This window comes from Tursiops truncatus, chromosome 15, assembly GCF_011762595.2.
Source record: "Tursiops truncatus isolate mTurTru1 chromosome 15, mTurTru1.mat.Y, whole genome shotgun sequence".
NCBI classification, from domain to species: domain Eukaryota; kingdom Metazoa; phylum Chordata; class Mammalia; order Artiodactyla; family Delphinidae; genus Tursiops; species Tursiops truncatus.
Window position 1 is genome coordinate 19,363,271 of NC_047048.1, and position 16,626 is coordinate 19,379,896.

The window sequence follows — 16,626 nt, forward strand, 5'->3', positions numbered from 1 at the left end:
CCGTATGCACCTACTTCCTAGCATTTCTGTAAGGTTTACATGAAGAATGCTTACTTAACACATTTGAGTAAGCAACTCAAATGCCTAGTCAGGAACCCCTCTCACCAATTCTCAGTGGCATCTCTAAGACTGTATTCACTCTACTTTTCTCAAGATATTTAGGGTCACTTATTATGCAGAAACTCAGGAATCTTTAGCATTTGTTCTTTGTGTTTGCCTGTGAATTACAGACAAGTCCTTTTCTAACCTTGTTCTACATCACTATAATTTTACTCTATGGGATGTTCCTTTACTATTTAACCGGAATTTTTTTTCTCCCTTCTCAAACTTCATTTTGAAGACTTTTTGATGACATTAGCAAATGTTTTCCTGACCAAAAATGGTCTCTTTAGTACTTAAAAGATGAACCATATTTCCTCAAGGAAATATTATAGTATCAGTTGATACCAGAAGCATAAGAGAAAAAAGTTCTCTTCTTCAATACTGTCATCACCACCAACTAACCACACTTTTCCCACATCTCCTTCAGAAAGCCAACTGGAAAAAATACATATAAATATACCTAAACACTTCGACTTTCAGAATTTAAATGCTAGTAGAGAGTCATATAAGATATTTGATTCTATCTTTCACCATATCTAGCAAAAGGAATAAGGGTCGATGGATCTGATAGGTCTAAGTTGTCCATGTTGTACATGCTAAGTTGCACATGCTCCACAAAGACGACATTCCAGTCAGCAATCATTCATCCCTTGAAAGTTAGTAGCAAAATATCTCAAATATGCAAGTTCTGGATCTAGGAATGAGAACAAACCTCTGAGTGATTAAAATGTTACAGTGACTATGCTGGGCCGTTTAAATATATTTTCCCATTTGTCACTTTTTTAAAACGATAGGGACAGGTTTCCCTTCAACAGATGAAGAAACTGAAGCTCAGAAAGGTTAAGCGACTTGTCCAAGGTCATACGGCTAGTATACAGTGGAGTAAGGATTCAAATCTTGGTTCTCAAAGTCATGGTCCTTCCTTTCCCCTACACCATAATACCTCCCAAAGTACTAGCTCTCTTTTCAGAAGCCATAGAGAATAATCCTTTTCCTTTAGATAGGTTAAGTGATAGATCTTCTCACTTTTATCTTTTCTCCAGACTGTGTGCCTCCACAATCCTTTTCTTATTTCCTTCCACCTTTTATAAGAACACTTAAGAACAATGTACTACAGGAAATACAAAGTATTGGAGTTCCAAAAACCATGGGGTGTATAATCAGGAGCAAGAACTGCAAAAGACTCAAAGACAAAGACTAAACAACCACTGGTTTTAACAAGAGGGGACCAGGCATTGGTGACATTTAAGACAGCAATTTCAGTATTTTTTATTTTGTGAATGTTTGTGGGAGGACAATGTGGGAGAAACAACTAGACCACAACCAGTGAATAGTTGTAAAGTCCATACTTGAGGAGTTCAATCGTTTTGTGGGGTTTTTTTGTTTGTTTGTTTTAAGAAAAAAGAGAAGTAGGCGAGTAGCTAAAAAGCTATCAGAAGTGAGCAAAAATGCCCGTCTTTTTAAAAAAAACACTCATGAAAAATGCAAGGTGCATGACAGAGTACATAGTATTCTACCATTTGTGTATAAAGTGAGAGAGCCTATGTATTCATATTCATCTGTATGTGTCTAAAATGACTCTAAAAGAACACCTAAGAAACTAATAGTAATTGTGGGGGAGGAAGCAGAAGGAACTAAGCATTTGGGGCCCGAGAGGAAGGGAGATCTCACTGTATAAACCTTTTCATACACTATTTTAGTTTCTGAGCTATGTAAGTATTCAAAAACTTAAATATTAAAAATTTTCCAGTATTAATATTAAATTTTACTATTTAAAAAGTAAAAGGCTGTTCTGTTTCTGGTTTGCTCGGAGATCCAGTCATGAATGCATGCTATATTCTCTTAGATTTCTTTTTTGTATCTATTGAAATGGTTACAGAATTTCTGTCTTTTGATCACTGATATGATTAACTCTATCGATGGATTTTCTAGTATTGAACCAAGCTTTGCATTTCTTAGTATAAAGCCAATTCAATATATTATTTTTTTAAATAAATTGCTGAGTTTTCTTTCTAATAAAGGCAAAAAACTATAATGCTACACTATTTTTTTATACTAATTTCACTGGCAAAAATGTTCAAGAATAATAATATCCAGTGCTGCCAAAATGAAAGTTAAGAGGTTCTTGCTTATATTACTGGTAGAAAACTACTATAACCTTTTGGAAAGTATTGTGGTAACAGTTTTAAAAATTGAAGTTACACATAATCTGAGAATTCCCTGGCGGACCAGTGCGTAAGAATCCGCACTGCCACGACAGGGGCCACTGGTTCAATCCCTGGCTGGGGAACTAAGATACTGCGTGGGGGCGCGGCGGGGAGGCAGGAATGAAGGAAGGAAGGAAGTCATAATCTATCCAGCCACCCCATGCTTCAGAATGTGTCTTACAGAAATAAAGCACTAGTACACAAGGCCATATGCATATGAAGGTTCACTGCAAGGTTCACAAGGGCTGAAAAGCAGAAAAGTTGAATGTCCATCAATAAAGAAATGGCTTTATAATAGCACAGCATATTGGATTGAAAAAAAGTTGATCTGTTTATTGATTTGAAGGAATGTCCCTAACATTGTTAAATGAAAAAAAAGCAATTTGCAGAACTGTGAACAGTGTTAGCCCATATTTTTTTAAAGTTGTCTGTTTGTATATTTGTATAACTTTATACAAATTTAAGGAAATACCCTTAAATTTGGGTATACCCTCCTGAACTAGGTATCAGGAAATACCCTCCTGAACTAGGACACTAGAGTAACCTCACAACTGAACCAACTGTTTGGGGAAATTGTTATGTTTTTTAAAAAGCATATCCCCATGGAAAACGTTATGGTGAACATGCATTATTTTTGTAAATTAGTACCAAAAAAATGTTTTTTAAAAACATCATGTCTAGGATTTGCTTTTACTACTCCAGTCCCCACCCCATCTTCCCAAAAAAGGAAAACAGAAAAATGAAACAAGATTGACAAAATGTTGACAATTGCTGAAACTGGGTAATAGGTACGTGAAAGTTCTTTATTCTGTTCTATTTTTGTGTATGTTTGAAATTTTCCATAATAAAAGACAAAATGATCACAAGCCTCCAACCAAATGATTAAAGGCAACAAGGTGGGAGATCAGAGATAGATGAAGCAGATAACTGTGTGAACCAAGTGTCTTAGGAACAGGAAGAGAATGGGTAAGACAAGTGTCCATAATGGCAGCAAGATAGATCTGGGATCTAGAAAGCCCATCCTGGAACTGCTCTTCCTGATGCTTGGTCAGTTTTCCCTACATTCCCAACACGAGTATCATTAAAAACAATCACTTCCAAAGGATACTCCTGTAAACTGCTGTTGGATATGGACTAGCAAGGACCTCTGGTGAGCAACTTAGAAATATCTATCAACATTAAACTTTTAAATGTCACTATGTTTATGACCCATCAATTTCAATCTAAGCCTCTACAAAAGGAAATGTACAAAAATAGATACTGAAAAATAATAGCCTAAAAGCCAAGCAATAGGGAAAAATTAAACAAATCATAATGTACTCATACCATGAAATACTATGCATTAGTTTAAAAAAAAAAAGGAGGGGAGTTATAGATTTCCATGGTGTGCAGAAAGGAGTTATTAACACAGCAGATTTGAGACTGTGATCCTAAGAAAGGACTGCAAGGTTGGCCACTGGCTGGTGTCAAGGAACTTGGATTTCAGGGAGGTTCCCACCAATCCCTAACTGATATGGGTAAGCTTAGTACAAACAGTATAGTTTTGCTGAAAGCCTACTTTTCTTATGGCAGTTGGGAATTTTGGTACACGTTAGGCAGAGGGTACCTACATAACCAGCCCCTAAAAAAACCCCTAGGCACTGAATTTCTAACCAGCTTTCCTGGTAGACAGGTTTACATATGTTATCATAATTTGATGCTAGAGAAATGAAGCACATCCTGTGTGACATCACAGGGACAGAAATCTTGGGAGCTTATGCCTACCTAGTTTCCTCTGGATTGTGTCCAATGTGCCTTTTCCCTTTACGGATTTTGCTTTGTATACTTTCACTGTAATGATTCACAGCCATGAGTATGACTATATGCTGAATCCTGTGAGCCTTCCTAGTGAATCATCAAACCCGAGGGTGGTCTTGGGGAACCCCCTCAACAAATGTGGCCTTACAGAAAAGATCTCTAAGACACACTGCTGAGCTGAAAAAATGTCACGGTCCAGATCATTATATCATTTGTTAAAAAAACAAAAACAAAATCCCATTAAAAAAAGTACACATCCACAGGATAGCAAGGAAGCGGACCCTCAAGGTACCTGGATGATCTGACTCTCTGTATCCAAAATCATTTAATAATAACCTACAAAATGTTTAATCAATAAATCAATAAGAATGTGCCTGGGGATTCCTAAAGTCAAGCAGTCTGCTGTGTACTGGGAGAACCCAAGTAGAATACATGGTTTTAAACTACAATTTTGTAGGAACAACAACTGAACACACCCGCAATATGGAAACAAGAAATCATTTGGTAGAGGCCATAAGCAAGTTCAGGAAAATAAGACATGCATATGAGCTGTTACAGCTAAGCAAAGCTTCATGGAGCAGTAAGAAGTTGATCTGGGTCTTAAAGAAGAGGCAGGATTTCTAAAGAGAGGTGGGCTTTTTCAAGCAAGGGAGCACAAAAGGGCATGGACACCAGCAAAGCATGGAGAACTGTTAGCATGGCAATTTCAGGGTCCAGTGTTGACTGGGATAGAAAAGGGAGGAAAAGCACTGGGTAAAAGTAGGAAATAAATTTGCTCAATAGGGTGAGAAGACTGTTGCAGTAATCCAAGTAAAAGTGTTATGTCCTGAACCATGATGGTGGCAAGTGGAAATGAATAGCAAAGAATAAATCCAAGATAATCACAAGAAATTGGAATAATTGACAGTATTAATAAGAATGGGGCTTCCCTTGTGACACAGTGGTTGAGAGTCCGCCTGCCAATGCGGGGGCGCGGGTTCGTGCCCTGGTCCGGGAGGATCCCACGTGCCGCGGAGCAGCTGGGCCCGTGGGCCATGGCCGCTGGGCCTGCGCGTCCGGAGCCTGTGCTCCGCAACGGGAGAGGCCACAGCAGTGAGAGGCCCACGTACCACACACACACAAAAAAATATATATATATATATATAAATAAGAATATATATATTCTTATATATATATTCTTATGTGTGTGTATATATATATATATATATATATATATATATAAGAATGACAAAAGAGAGACAAGATAATGACAACTCCAGATTGTAGAAAGTAAAAATTTTTAAATGGAGGCTCTGCTGTTAGAAATGATTATAGAAAATAGGGGGCTACTTTCCATAAGGCCCAACTAGCCTATCAGTCTCAACCTACCATAAGCCAGCTCACCTTCACACAGAAACCAACTGTATGTTACAAGCTAGTTTTGAAAATAATTTCACATCTTCTGCCAAAAAATGTTGTTCACCTACTTTTTCTCTTACAATTTATTGTTTTCTCCCAGCCTTCCTGCTTCTCCTTTCCCTATCTGCTTGTCAGCCTCTTCTTTTTTCCTCCTTCTTGTCCTCCTATGCCTAAATTAATCACCAAAGCCAGTCTAGCACCACAACAGGAAGTCACTGGTAACCTTCAAAGCTATAATTTCACCAGATAGTAAAGACAGAAACCAAACTGCTGCAAAAGAGGTTAAGCATGATCAGATTTTCAAAAATTTAGCCATGATATGAAAAAAAAAAAACCAGGATAAAACTGAAGTTTTTTTTTTTTAAATAAGGAAGACTAGTACTTATTTGGAAGTAGAAAAGGGGTTAAGGAATAAAGGTATCAGAGAGGGTGATAATAAATGGGGTAACACAAGAGAAGCTTGTTTACAGTCACAGGTAGTTTATACCTGCAAATGCTAAAGTAGTTAAATAAAACTGATACATCCATAAAATGGAATAACTATACTGCTGTAAAACAGATAAGGAAGGCCTCCATATTCTGATATGAAAGGATCTGAAAGGTATATAGTTAACTGGGGAAAAAACTAAGGTTCAGTATACTATCTTCTGTGTTAAAAGTGGGGAAGAGATAGGAATATATATCCCCCATGTGCTTGTATTTGCGTAAAGGAATTCTAGAAGCACACACATACAGAAACTAATAAAAATACCTATTTGTGATAGAAATATGTGGAGAAAAGAGGACAAAAGACAGGATGGCGGCAACACTGTGTATTTCTAGATAGCATTCGATTTTGAACCATAAAGCATAGGCAGGTAGTGAAGCACAGGCAGGTAGTGAAGCATAGGCGGTAGTGAAGTCAGCATATCTTCCTCTTAAGAATGAAGAGAAAGTAAGAAAATAGGATATGATGAGGTATCAGTGAAGATACAGATGATACACAGTCTGGATCTCTTCCAAAAGTAGGAGGTTGAGCTTGAAGGGGGCTTCTACTGGCCTCATAAACTAAGCAATAAAATAGTGCTAGTAAAGGATTACAACCCACTGAATAAATGAAGAATCCATGAGTCCCTACTAATATGAATAAATGAATAAATGGATGAATTAACAGGGTAAAGGGACAGATCATACAGTAGAATGTCAACTAATGTAGCAAAAATAATGGACTTAGAAAATCACCATTTAGCAATCTATTGACTCAGGCAAGAATCTTGATGAGAAATAATATATTTACATAGTTTCAAAGTACTCCCAACAATATAATTATTAATTACAAAGAGAAAGTACTAACTTTACAGTGGTGAAACCTGACATATACCAGGTAGTTGGTATTCAACTTACCCAAGTAGTTTAAGTTACCATCGCCAATAATGAGATAAATGGACATGATGCACCTCCTTATATGAGGCAATAAGCAAAACAACATCAGTCCTGTGCTGTTCCTGCCAAAAACACATAATGTAAATCTAATCAAGAGGAAACATCAGACAAATATAGATTGAGGGACATTCTACCAAATAACTAACCTGTACTCTTTAAAAAATATCAAGGCCTTCAAAAACAAAGACAGACTGAGAAACTGTTCCAGAATACTGGTGACTAAACAAACTTGAAAACTAAATGCAGCCTGTATCCTAGATTGAATCTCTGACCAGAAGGAAGTTGTTGTTTTTTTTTTAATTTGCTCTCAAAGTTATTACTGAGACAATTGGCAAAATTTGAGTAAGATCTGCAGATTTGCTATTAAGATTGTACTGAATAATACTTTTCCAATTTTGATAATGGCACTGTAGTTACTAAGAAAATGTCTTTGAATTTAGGAAATATTTATTTTTAAATTGAAATATAGCTGATTTACAATGTTTCAGGTGTCCAGCAGTGATTCAGTTTATACACAAACACACCTTCTTTTTCAGATTCTTTTCCATTATAGGTTACTATAAGATAGTGAATACAGTTCCCTGTGCTATACAGCAGGTCCTTGTTATTTTATGTATAGTAGTGTGTATCTGCTAATCCCAAATCCCTAATTTATCCCTCCCTCCCCTCCCCTTCAGTAACCATAGGTTTGTTTTCTATGTCTGAGTCTGTTTGTTTTGTAAATGACTTGATGTGTATTATTTTTTTAGATTACATATATAAGCGATATCATATAATGTTTGTCTTTCTCTGACTTAACTTCACTTAGTATGATAATCTGTTTGCAGCAACACAGGTCCACCCATGTTGCTGCAAATGGCATTATTTCATTCTTTTTTTATGGCTGAGTATGTTAGGAAATAAATATTTAAGTTTTTAGGGGTAAAGGGACATCACGTCTCTAAGTTACTCTCAAATGGTTCAGGAAAAACACCATTATGCATGTAAAAAGAGAATGAGAAAGCAAAGGTGGTTAAATATCACCATTTGAGGAACACAGATGGAGGCTATTCAGGAATTTTTTGTCTAGTAAAATTTCTCTCAGACTGAAATTATTTTCAAATAAAAAGCGCAGGTCGGGGATAGTGATATTAGAATTTTAAAAGAACTGAAACCCCCCACCGCAGCAACAGGAGCACTGTACAGTTTACAAGGTGCTCTGAAGAGATCATCCATTTTGAACCACAATGCCAAAACACAGAATTTATGTTATTGCCATTTGACACTAAAAGAAACCAATGACTGGAAGCTCTAAATGACCTGTACAGTGTAAGACAATGGTAAAGGCTGGCCCCAAATCCGGTTTGCTAAGCTACGCTCCTAAATCTACTCCTCTTTTGAGGCTTAACAATTACTAGTTCCTTCATAATTCTTTCCAACTCATATAAAACTCACCCTTGACCTCTAATTAAACAATGCTCATTTTCTAATTATTTCAGATGTTAATCTCACTCTTCCAAATAGAACTAATTACTGTTCTGGGGACAAAAAGCAGTTCTACTTATATTAGTACTCCAATTTAATACCAATTCCTTCTTCCCTGCTGTTACTAACACTCTAACCCCATCCACCACCAAACATGCACTCTTTTCACTCTCTTCTACCCACATTCTACTTCTTTAAGGACCAGTTTAAATCCAATCTATTCAAACAAGCATTTCCTGGGCAGCACAGCATGAGGTTAAGAGCTCTGGCTCTGATCCCAAAGAGACGTGGGCTTAAATCTCAACTCCACTACCGACTTGTGTAAGCAACTTGTTTAATTTCTCTAAAGCCTCCGTCTCCTTGTTTATAAGAGGTCTTAAACTGTACCTCCCTCAGAGGGTTGTTGTGAAGATTAAATTAGGTAATGCAGAGGAAGTGCTTAAGAGATGCACATAAGTGTACACTAAACATTAGCTACAAGAAACTAGGTACAAAATATGGCACTAAACTAATGTTAGGACACAAAGAAGATTGCGACCAAAGAAAGGAGAGCATACAGTAGAAAATGGAATTGACTCACCTCTTAGAATGGCTGTCATCAAGAAGACAAGAGGTAACAAGTGTAGCAAGTGTCGGTGAGGACATGGAGAAAGGGGAACCTTTGTGCACTGCTGGTGGAAATGTAAATTGGTGCAGCCACTATGGAAAACAGTATGGAGGTTCCTTAAAAAACTAAAAATACAACTACTAATGGCCCAGCAATCCCACTTCTGGGTATATATCCAAGAGAAATGAAAACAGGATATCAAAAAGATATCTGCACTCCCATGTTTATTGCAGCGTTATTCACAAGATATAGAAACAACCTAAGTGTCCATCAATGAATGAAGAAGGTGTTGTATACACATACAAAGGAATAATATTCAGCCTCGAGAAAGAAGAAAATTCTGCCATTTGCAACAACACGGACGAACCTTAAGGGCATTATGCGGAGTAAAATAAGTCAGACAGAGAAAGACAAATACTATACGATTATCACTTATATGTGGACTCTAAAAAACCTGAACTTGCAGGGGCTGGGGGATAGGAGAATTGAGGAGATGTTGTTAAATAGTACAAACCTGCAACTCCTGAAACTAAGGAGAATAAGTTCTGGAAATCTAATGTACAGAATAGTGATTACAGTCAACAATACTATGTTATATGCTTCAAAGTTGCTCAGAGACTGGATTTTAAATGTTCTCACCACGAAAAAGAAATGATAATTATGTGACATGATAGCGGTGTTAGCTAATGCTTCAGTGGTAATCATATTCTAATACTGTAGACCCTTGAACAAGGCAGGGGTTAGAGGCACTGACCACATGCAGTCAAAAATCTGCATATAACTTTACAGTTGGCCCTCCAAACCCACAGTTCCACATCTACTGATTCAACCAACCACAGATCATGTAGTACTGTAATATGTATTTAGTGGGGGAAAAAAAAAAATCTACATATAAAAATCCACACAGTTCAAATCCATGTTGTTCAAGGGTAAACATGCATATAAATATCTCAAATCAGCAAGCTGTACACCTTAAACTTGTACAAAGTTAGATGTCAATTATATCTCAATAAAACACACACATATACACGGGCAATGCACTAACTGCTGGGGGGAAAAGAAAATGGAATTAATTTTGTTAATCATACCTTAATAAACTGGGAAAAAAATAAAAAGAAAAAGTGGAACTGGATATATAAAAACAATTATTAATGCACAATGCAGAATGAGGTAGATGCCAAACCAAACAGCTCAAGACCCCGGATTCTAGATTCCAAACCAGACCATACCTGGTACCAAAAGACAAAGATATCACAAGAAAGGAAAACTACAGATCAATAACCCTTGTGACCACAGACTCAAAAATCCTTAACAGAAGACTAATAAATCGAATCTAGCAACATATAGTAAGGACTATATGCCTTGCCCAAGAGGGATTTATCCCAGGAATGCAAAGTTGGTTTAACATATGAAAATCAATGTAATACAACATTAACAGAACAAAGCATAAACCAACGTGACCTCAACAGACACAGAAAAAGCATTTGACAAAATCCAACACCCTTTCATGACAAGATAAAAACATTCAAACTAGGAATAGAAGGAAACTTCCTTAATTTGATAAAGGCCATCTACAGAAAGCCCACAGTTCACATTATAATTAATGGTTAAGACTGAATGCTCTTCCTCTAAGATTAGAAACAAGACAAGGATGTTCACTCTTGCCATTCCTATTCAACATTTTACTATAGGTTCTGATCAGGAAAATTAGGCAAGAAAAAGAAACAAAAGGCACCAAGATTGGAAAGGAAATTATAAAACTTATCTTTATTCACAATTAATATGGTCCTATGTATAGAAGTCCTAAGGAATACACACACACACACACACACACACACACACACACACACACAAAACGGGTTCAGCACAGCTGCAGGATACAGGATCAACATACAAAAATCAATTGGCTAATGTTCTAAAACATGTATGAACCTTGAGAATATTATGCTAAGTGAAATAAGCCAGTCACAAAAGGACAAATATTACGAGTGGTTCTAGGAACCACTCAAGAGGTTCCTATAACAGTCAAATTCATAGAGACAGAAAGTAGAATGGTGCTTCCCAAGGGCAGAGGGGAGGAGAGAATGGGGAGTTATTGTTTAATAGGTACAGAGTCTCAGTTTTGCAAGATGAAAAGAGTCACTGGTAGTGACAGTTGCACAACACTGTGAATGTGCTTAATTTCACTGAAATGTACACTCAAAAATGGTTAAGACAGCAAATTGGCCATACCAAAATTTTAAATTTTTGTGCTTCAAAGGACATCAAGAAAGTGAAAAGGCAACCCACAGAATAGGAGAAAATATTTGTAAATCATGTATCTAATAAAGGACTTGTATCTAGAACATATAAAGAACTCTTACAACTCAACAATAAAAATATAACCAACTGTAAAATGGGCAGAGGATGTGAATAGACATTTCTCCAAATCAAACACACAAATGGCCAGTAAGCACGTGACAGGATGCTCAGTATTATCAGTCATTAGGGAAATGCAAATCAAAAGCACAATAAGATATCACTCCACATCCACTAAAATGACTATAATCAAAAAGAACAATAACAAGTGTGGGTGAGGATGTGGAGAAAATGGAATACTCATACACCGCTGGTGGAAGTGTAAAATGGTACAGCTGCTTTGGAAATAGTTTGGCAGTTTCTCAAAAAGTTAAACATAGAATTACCGTATGCCCAGCAATGCCACCCCAAAGTACATACCCAGGAGAACTGAAAATGTACGTCCACACAAACACTTGCACATGAATGTTCACAGTATCACTATTCATAATAGCCCAAAAGGGAAAGCAACCTTAATGCCCATCAACTGATGAATGGATAAACAAAATGTGGTACAGCTATACAATGGAATACTTTTTGCCCATAAAAAGAATTAAGTACGTGCTACAACATGTATAAACTATGCAAACATGCAAAGTGAAACAAGCAAGACAAAAGGCCACATATTATACGATTCTATTTATATGGAATGTCCGGAATAGGCAAATCCATACAGAATATAGATTAGTGGTTGCCAGGGGATGGAGTGAATGGGGAGTGATTGCTAACGGGTATGGGGTTTTTTTTTGGGGGGGGGGGCGGATAAAAAAATGTTCTGTAATTAGGTAGTTGTGATGATTGCACAATTCTGTAAATATACTAAACTGAATCATGTACTTTAAAAGAGTGAACTTTAGGGCTTCCCTGGTGGCGCAGTGGTTGAGAGTCCACCTGCCGATGCAGGGGACATGGGTTCGTGCCCGGGTCCGGGAGGATCCCACATGCTGCGGAGCGGCTGGGCCCGTGAGCCATGGCCGCTGAGCCTGCGCGTCCGGAGCCCGTGCTCCGCAACGGGAGAGGCCACAACAGTGAGAGGCCCACGTACCGCAAAAAAAAAAAAAAAAAAAAAAAAAAAGACTGAACTTTATGGTATGTGAATTTAATCTCAATAAAGCTGTTAGAAAAAAAAATTGAGGTAGAATTTGAAGGAGACATTCAGAGAAGGAGGAACTGAGGACAGGGCAAAAGGTAGAGGGGTAAAGCTAAACAGATAAGCTTAGCACAGACAAGAGTTTGGGCTTCAATTCCAGAGTCACTAGGGAGGCGGCAGAGGTTTCTAAGAAATAGTGAGTGACAGGCTCAGAACTGTGGCTTGAGCATGATTAACCTGCAGCAGTGTAGAGAATGCACATTTTATGTCCCTTTCTATTTTTACATGGTAAGATTCTCACTTATATGCCTCACGTCACCTAGGGATTCACAAGAAGAATATTAAGTAAAACATATTTCTCTGACAGCCTTTGTATGGTCAATTATCAAAGTAATGCTTAAAAATACATTTTAAATTAGTGCACATTTCATACCACACAGCACTATTTCCTTGTGTTTTAGGGGGATCCTCCAGAAGAATAAGAGAAAGAAGGGACCCAAGTCAACAAAACACAGATGTCAAAATTATAAAAATATTCAATATCACTGCAGCAAGCTGTTCAATAAATGCTGGCTGACTCAAAACCACTAGTAAGAATAGCAAAACAAGTGACTTGGTTTAATCTTGTTTGTTATTATACAAAATCCAATCAATTGCTGTTTGCAGAAAATATCTTGTAAGGTTCAAAGTATAAAATTCCTTAACCAAGTTTCAATCTGTTTTGAACATTCCATCTGAAACGGGAAGTCAGCTGAGTCATGGTCACACAACATACTACTGCCTAAAATTCAAAATGCTTTTCCCTAGTTACAAGAGTAGAAATGCTAGGATTTTTGCTTCATACCCAGCTCACACAGAGTATGCAATTCATTTTAAAAGTAAGACCACCTTAATATGACATTTAAACTATACAGCTGGCCCTCTATCCCGGGTTCCAAATCCACAGATTCAATCAACCAAGGATCAAAAAAAATTCCAGAAAGTTCCAAAAAGCATAACCTGAATTTGCCATACATGGGTAACTGTTCACATAACATTTACATTGTATTTACACCTATTTACATAGTATTTACATTGTATCAGGTATTATAAGTAAACTAAAGATGATTTAAAGTACACAGGCAAATGTGTACAGGTTATATGCAAATACTACGCCACTTTATATAAGGGATTCGCGCATCCTTGGATTTTGCTATGGGCTGGGGTGCGGGTTCTGGAACCAATCCCCCTCAGATACTGAGGGACAACTGTATTTTCATGTTGGTCTTTTGGGTTTGTTTTTTTTTTGAGAGAAACTATGCCTTAGTTGAATGTTACTTTCTCTCTTTTAAATCTTAAAATCTCCCTTTCACTGACATTATTCAGCTCCTCTAACCTCCCCCCCATAACACAATGTTTCTTAATATTTGCAGAGCCATGAGCCTTTGAAATCTGATAAATGCTGAGGATCATCTTTTTCTTTTTTTTTTAAAGCACACATTCAGTTTTTCAAACTACCTCATACCACCTGTGGTCCCTCCGTGGAATCCAGGATGAGAAACCCTGTTCTGGTGGCACAATGCCACTCTAACTTCACTGGGGTATTCTTTTGAAGAATGCATATCACAAGCCCAGTCCTATGTTTCATTTTCTTACCAGGGTTCGGTTTACTACTGGTGAAAGCCAAAAACACGCAACTTTTATGTCTAACAATGGAAGAGCTACCTTCAGAATAACCCTTCAAAAAAGCTGCAATCGTTATAGTTGGCCAATTTAAAAAAGACTTGTAATTACTGTAACTTCAACTATTTAAAATTATACCTCAGTTTCAACTAATTGTCATATTCTAAAATGAAAGAAGCACTGAGCTAGTGTAAAGGTAAAAGTACTGGGTAAACTTTTAGCTAACTTCCTTCAAAGGGGACAGGGAGAGGGCCTGATGTGATGCACTAAGAACAAACACATCACCTATGTGGTATTCCTGCCAACAAGGTTTAACCTGAATCTAATCATACAGAAACCAGACAAATCCAAACTGAAGCCTGCAAAAACAACTAGTCTGGTCTATTCCAAAATGTCCATGTCATGAAAGGGGAAGAAATGCATAAGGAACTGCTCCTGATGGAAGGAAATTACAGATGACTAAATGCAACCCTGGATTAAGAACTGAGAGAAAAGAACAAACTACATTTTAAAAGATACTATTAGGGTTTTCCTGGTGGCGCAGTGGTTAAGAATCCGCCTGTCAACGCAGGGGACACGGGTTCGAGCCCTGGTCCGGGAAGATCCCACATGCTGCAGAGCAACTAAGCCCGTGCGCCACAACTACTGAGCCCGTGTGCCACAACTACTGAAGCCCACGCGCCTAGAGCCCGTGCTCCGCAACAAGAGAAGCCACCGTGATGAGAAGCCCGCGCACCGCAACGAAGAGTAGCCCCGGCTCGCCGCAACTAAAGAAAGCCTGTGCGCAACAACCAAGACCCAATGCAGCCAAAAATAAAATAAATTTAAAAAAATTAAATAACTACCCGACCCCCCCCCCAAAAATGTCCAAAAATAAATAAATAAAAGACATTATTAGGACAACTGGAAAAATTTGAATATGGACCAAATAGTACTGTAACAAAGTTAAACTTCCCCGACTGTGATCATTTGATTGCTGTTATGTAGAATGCCCTTGTTCTTGGGAGATACATGTTGTCTTATTTAGGGGTGAGAGGGCATGATAAAACAAATTTGGCAAAATATTAGTAACTGGTAAACCTAGGTGGAGATACAGGTGGTCGTTGCACTATTCTTGCTACTTTGCTGAAGATCAGAATGATTTTTTCAATTTTTTAAATGAGAGGACATTTTCTCGATTTTGAGTGAGAGACGTCATAAGTCAGTCTGACAAGAATATACACAGCCATATCTATTTTAGTCTTTCCAATTATGGGCAATACTTCTGAGGTTGTCATAAAACAGAACTGTAAAGGGCTGTATTTTATACTTGCACACTTACTTCGGATGCCAAAACTCACAAGAGTTACAGAATGGTACTCAGATTTTTTTAATGATGTTTATATTTAAAACTTCCAGAAGGTTGTTACACATTTTAAAATTAAGCTTACAGTTTGTGATTCATTTATTCTACCAATTGATATACCACATAGATGCCAAATAAAGCCAGAAAGAAATCTACTAATATGAAATTGCTGGCCTACACTACATCACAGGAAAGCAACAGAAAAGCTTAACAAAATCAGAAGATTTTTTTTTTTTTTCCAGATAAAGTTTGGTGAATTCCAAGAGCAGGGTCCACCTTATCTAGGAAGACCTAATGCTCTGGTTTACTCCTGCTGTCCCTAGTCTTTTCTTATTTAGCATGTCCCAAGTAAAGGTGTCTCAGATAAAAACGTTCCAGTTTAGATGCTACATTATATGGTACACAGCATCTTTAACGACTTCACTTGATGACATTTAATGGTTGGTTTAGGGAGAAAAATAAATCAGCATAACATGAAGCATGTAGTTCTACTTTAGACAACACACCCTATATTACAGTAAATTAGTAAAATGGTCACAAAATTATTGAGGGAATTGTTCTCACGTTTTCAGAAAGAAAGGAGAAATCAAAGTTCTCTCTTTTCTATTGTGCAATATAAAATAAAATGCTGCCTAGCTGTAAGAACCCTATAGTGAGAGTCAAAAGGCCTGTTTGAATCCCAGCTCTGTCACTTGTTAGAGACTATAACCCTGACCATAGCTTTCTCATCTGTAAAATGAAGGGATCAGAATATTGGCTGGGATCATGGTCCAGACCTAAATATTCAATGATTCTATCACTTTGGTATATATATATTTTTAAGTTAGATAAGTTGAGTTACAAGAGATTTCTTACAACTATAAACTGTAACTTACCATCTTATCTCTCCAAACTCCTATTTCTGTTCTCACATCTATTCTGTTCAGAGGCTGGGTCAACCTCCCATTCAGCCAAGACAGAGACCCCGTGTATTTACTCCTCTCACAACTGATCACAGACTAAGTAGCTGCCAAACCCCACAGTCCACATCTTCAGTATCTCACACTCTCCCCTCTTTCTACTACCATGTTAATTCATGTCTTCATCACACCTCTTGCCCAGATCACTAGTTATCATTTTTCTATCCTATCACCACCCTACCTAAAAGCACGTAGTAGCTTCCCACAATGTAAGATTTATGCAAAAAGTTCCCAAC

General features: G+C 37.4%; 1 protein-coding gene across 18 annotated transcripts in view; it reads right to left on the bottom strand.

The window, feature by feature from the left end:
* TNRC6A (trinucleotide repeat containing adaptor 6A) overlaps nt 1-16,626 on the bottom strand; it is a 211,240-nt gene that overhangs the window by 77,039 nt on the left and 117,575 nt on the right. Inside the window, exon 1 of one of the 18 annotated variants that reach the window (XM_019921772.3) lies at nt 8,971-9,080. The exons of the other annotated variants lie outside the window; for them this stretch is intronic. Coding sequence (XP_019777331.1) covers nt 8,971-9,035 — 65 coding nt within the window. The 5' untranslated portion in view covers nt 9,036-9,080. Of the gene's footprint in view, nt 1-8,970; nt 9,081-16,626 lie in introns of those variants that run through there. 18 annotated transcript variants of the gene reach the window in all.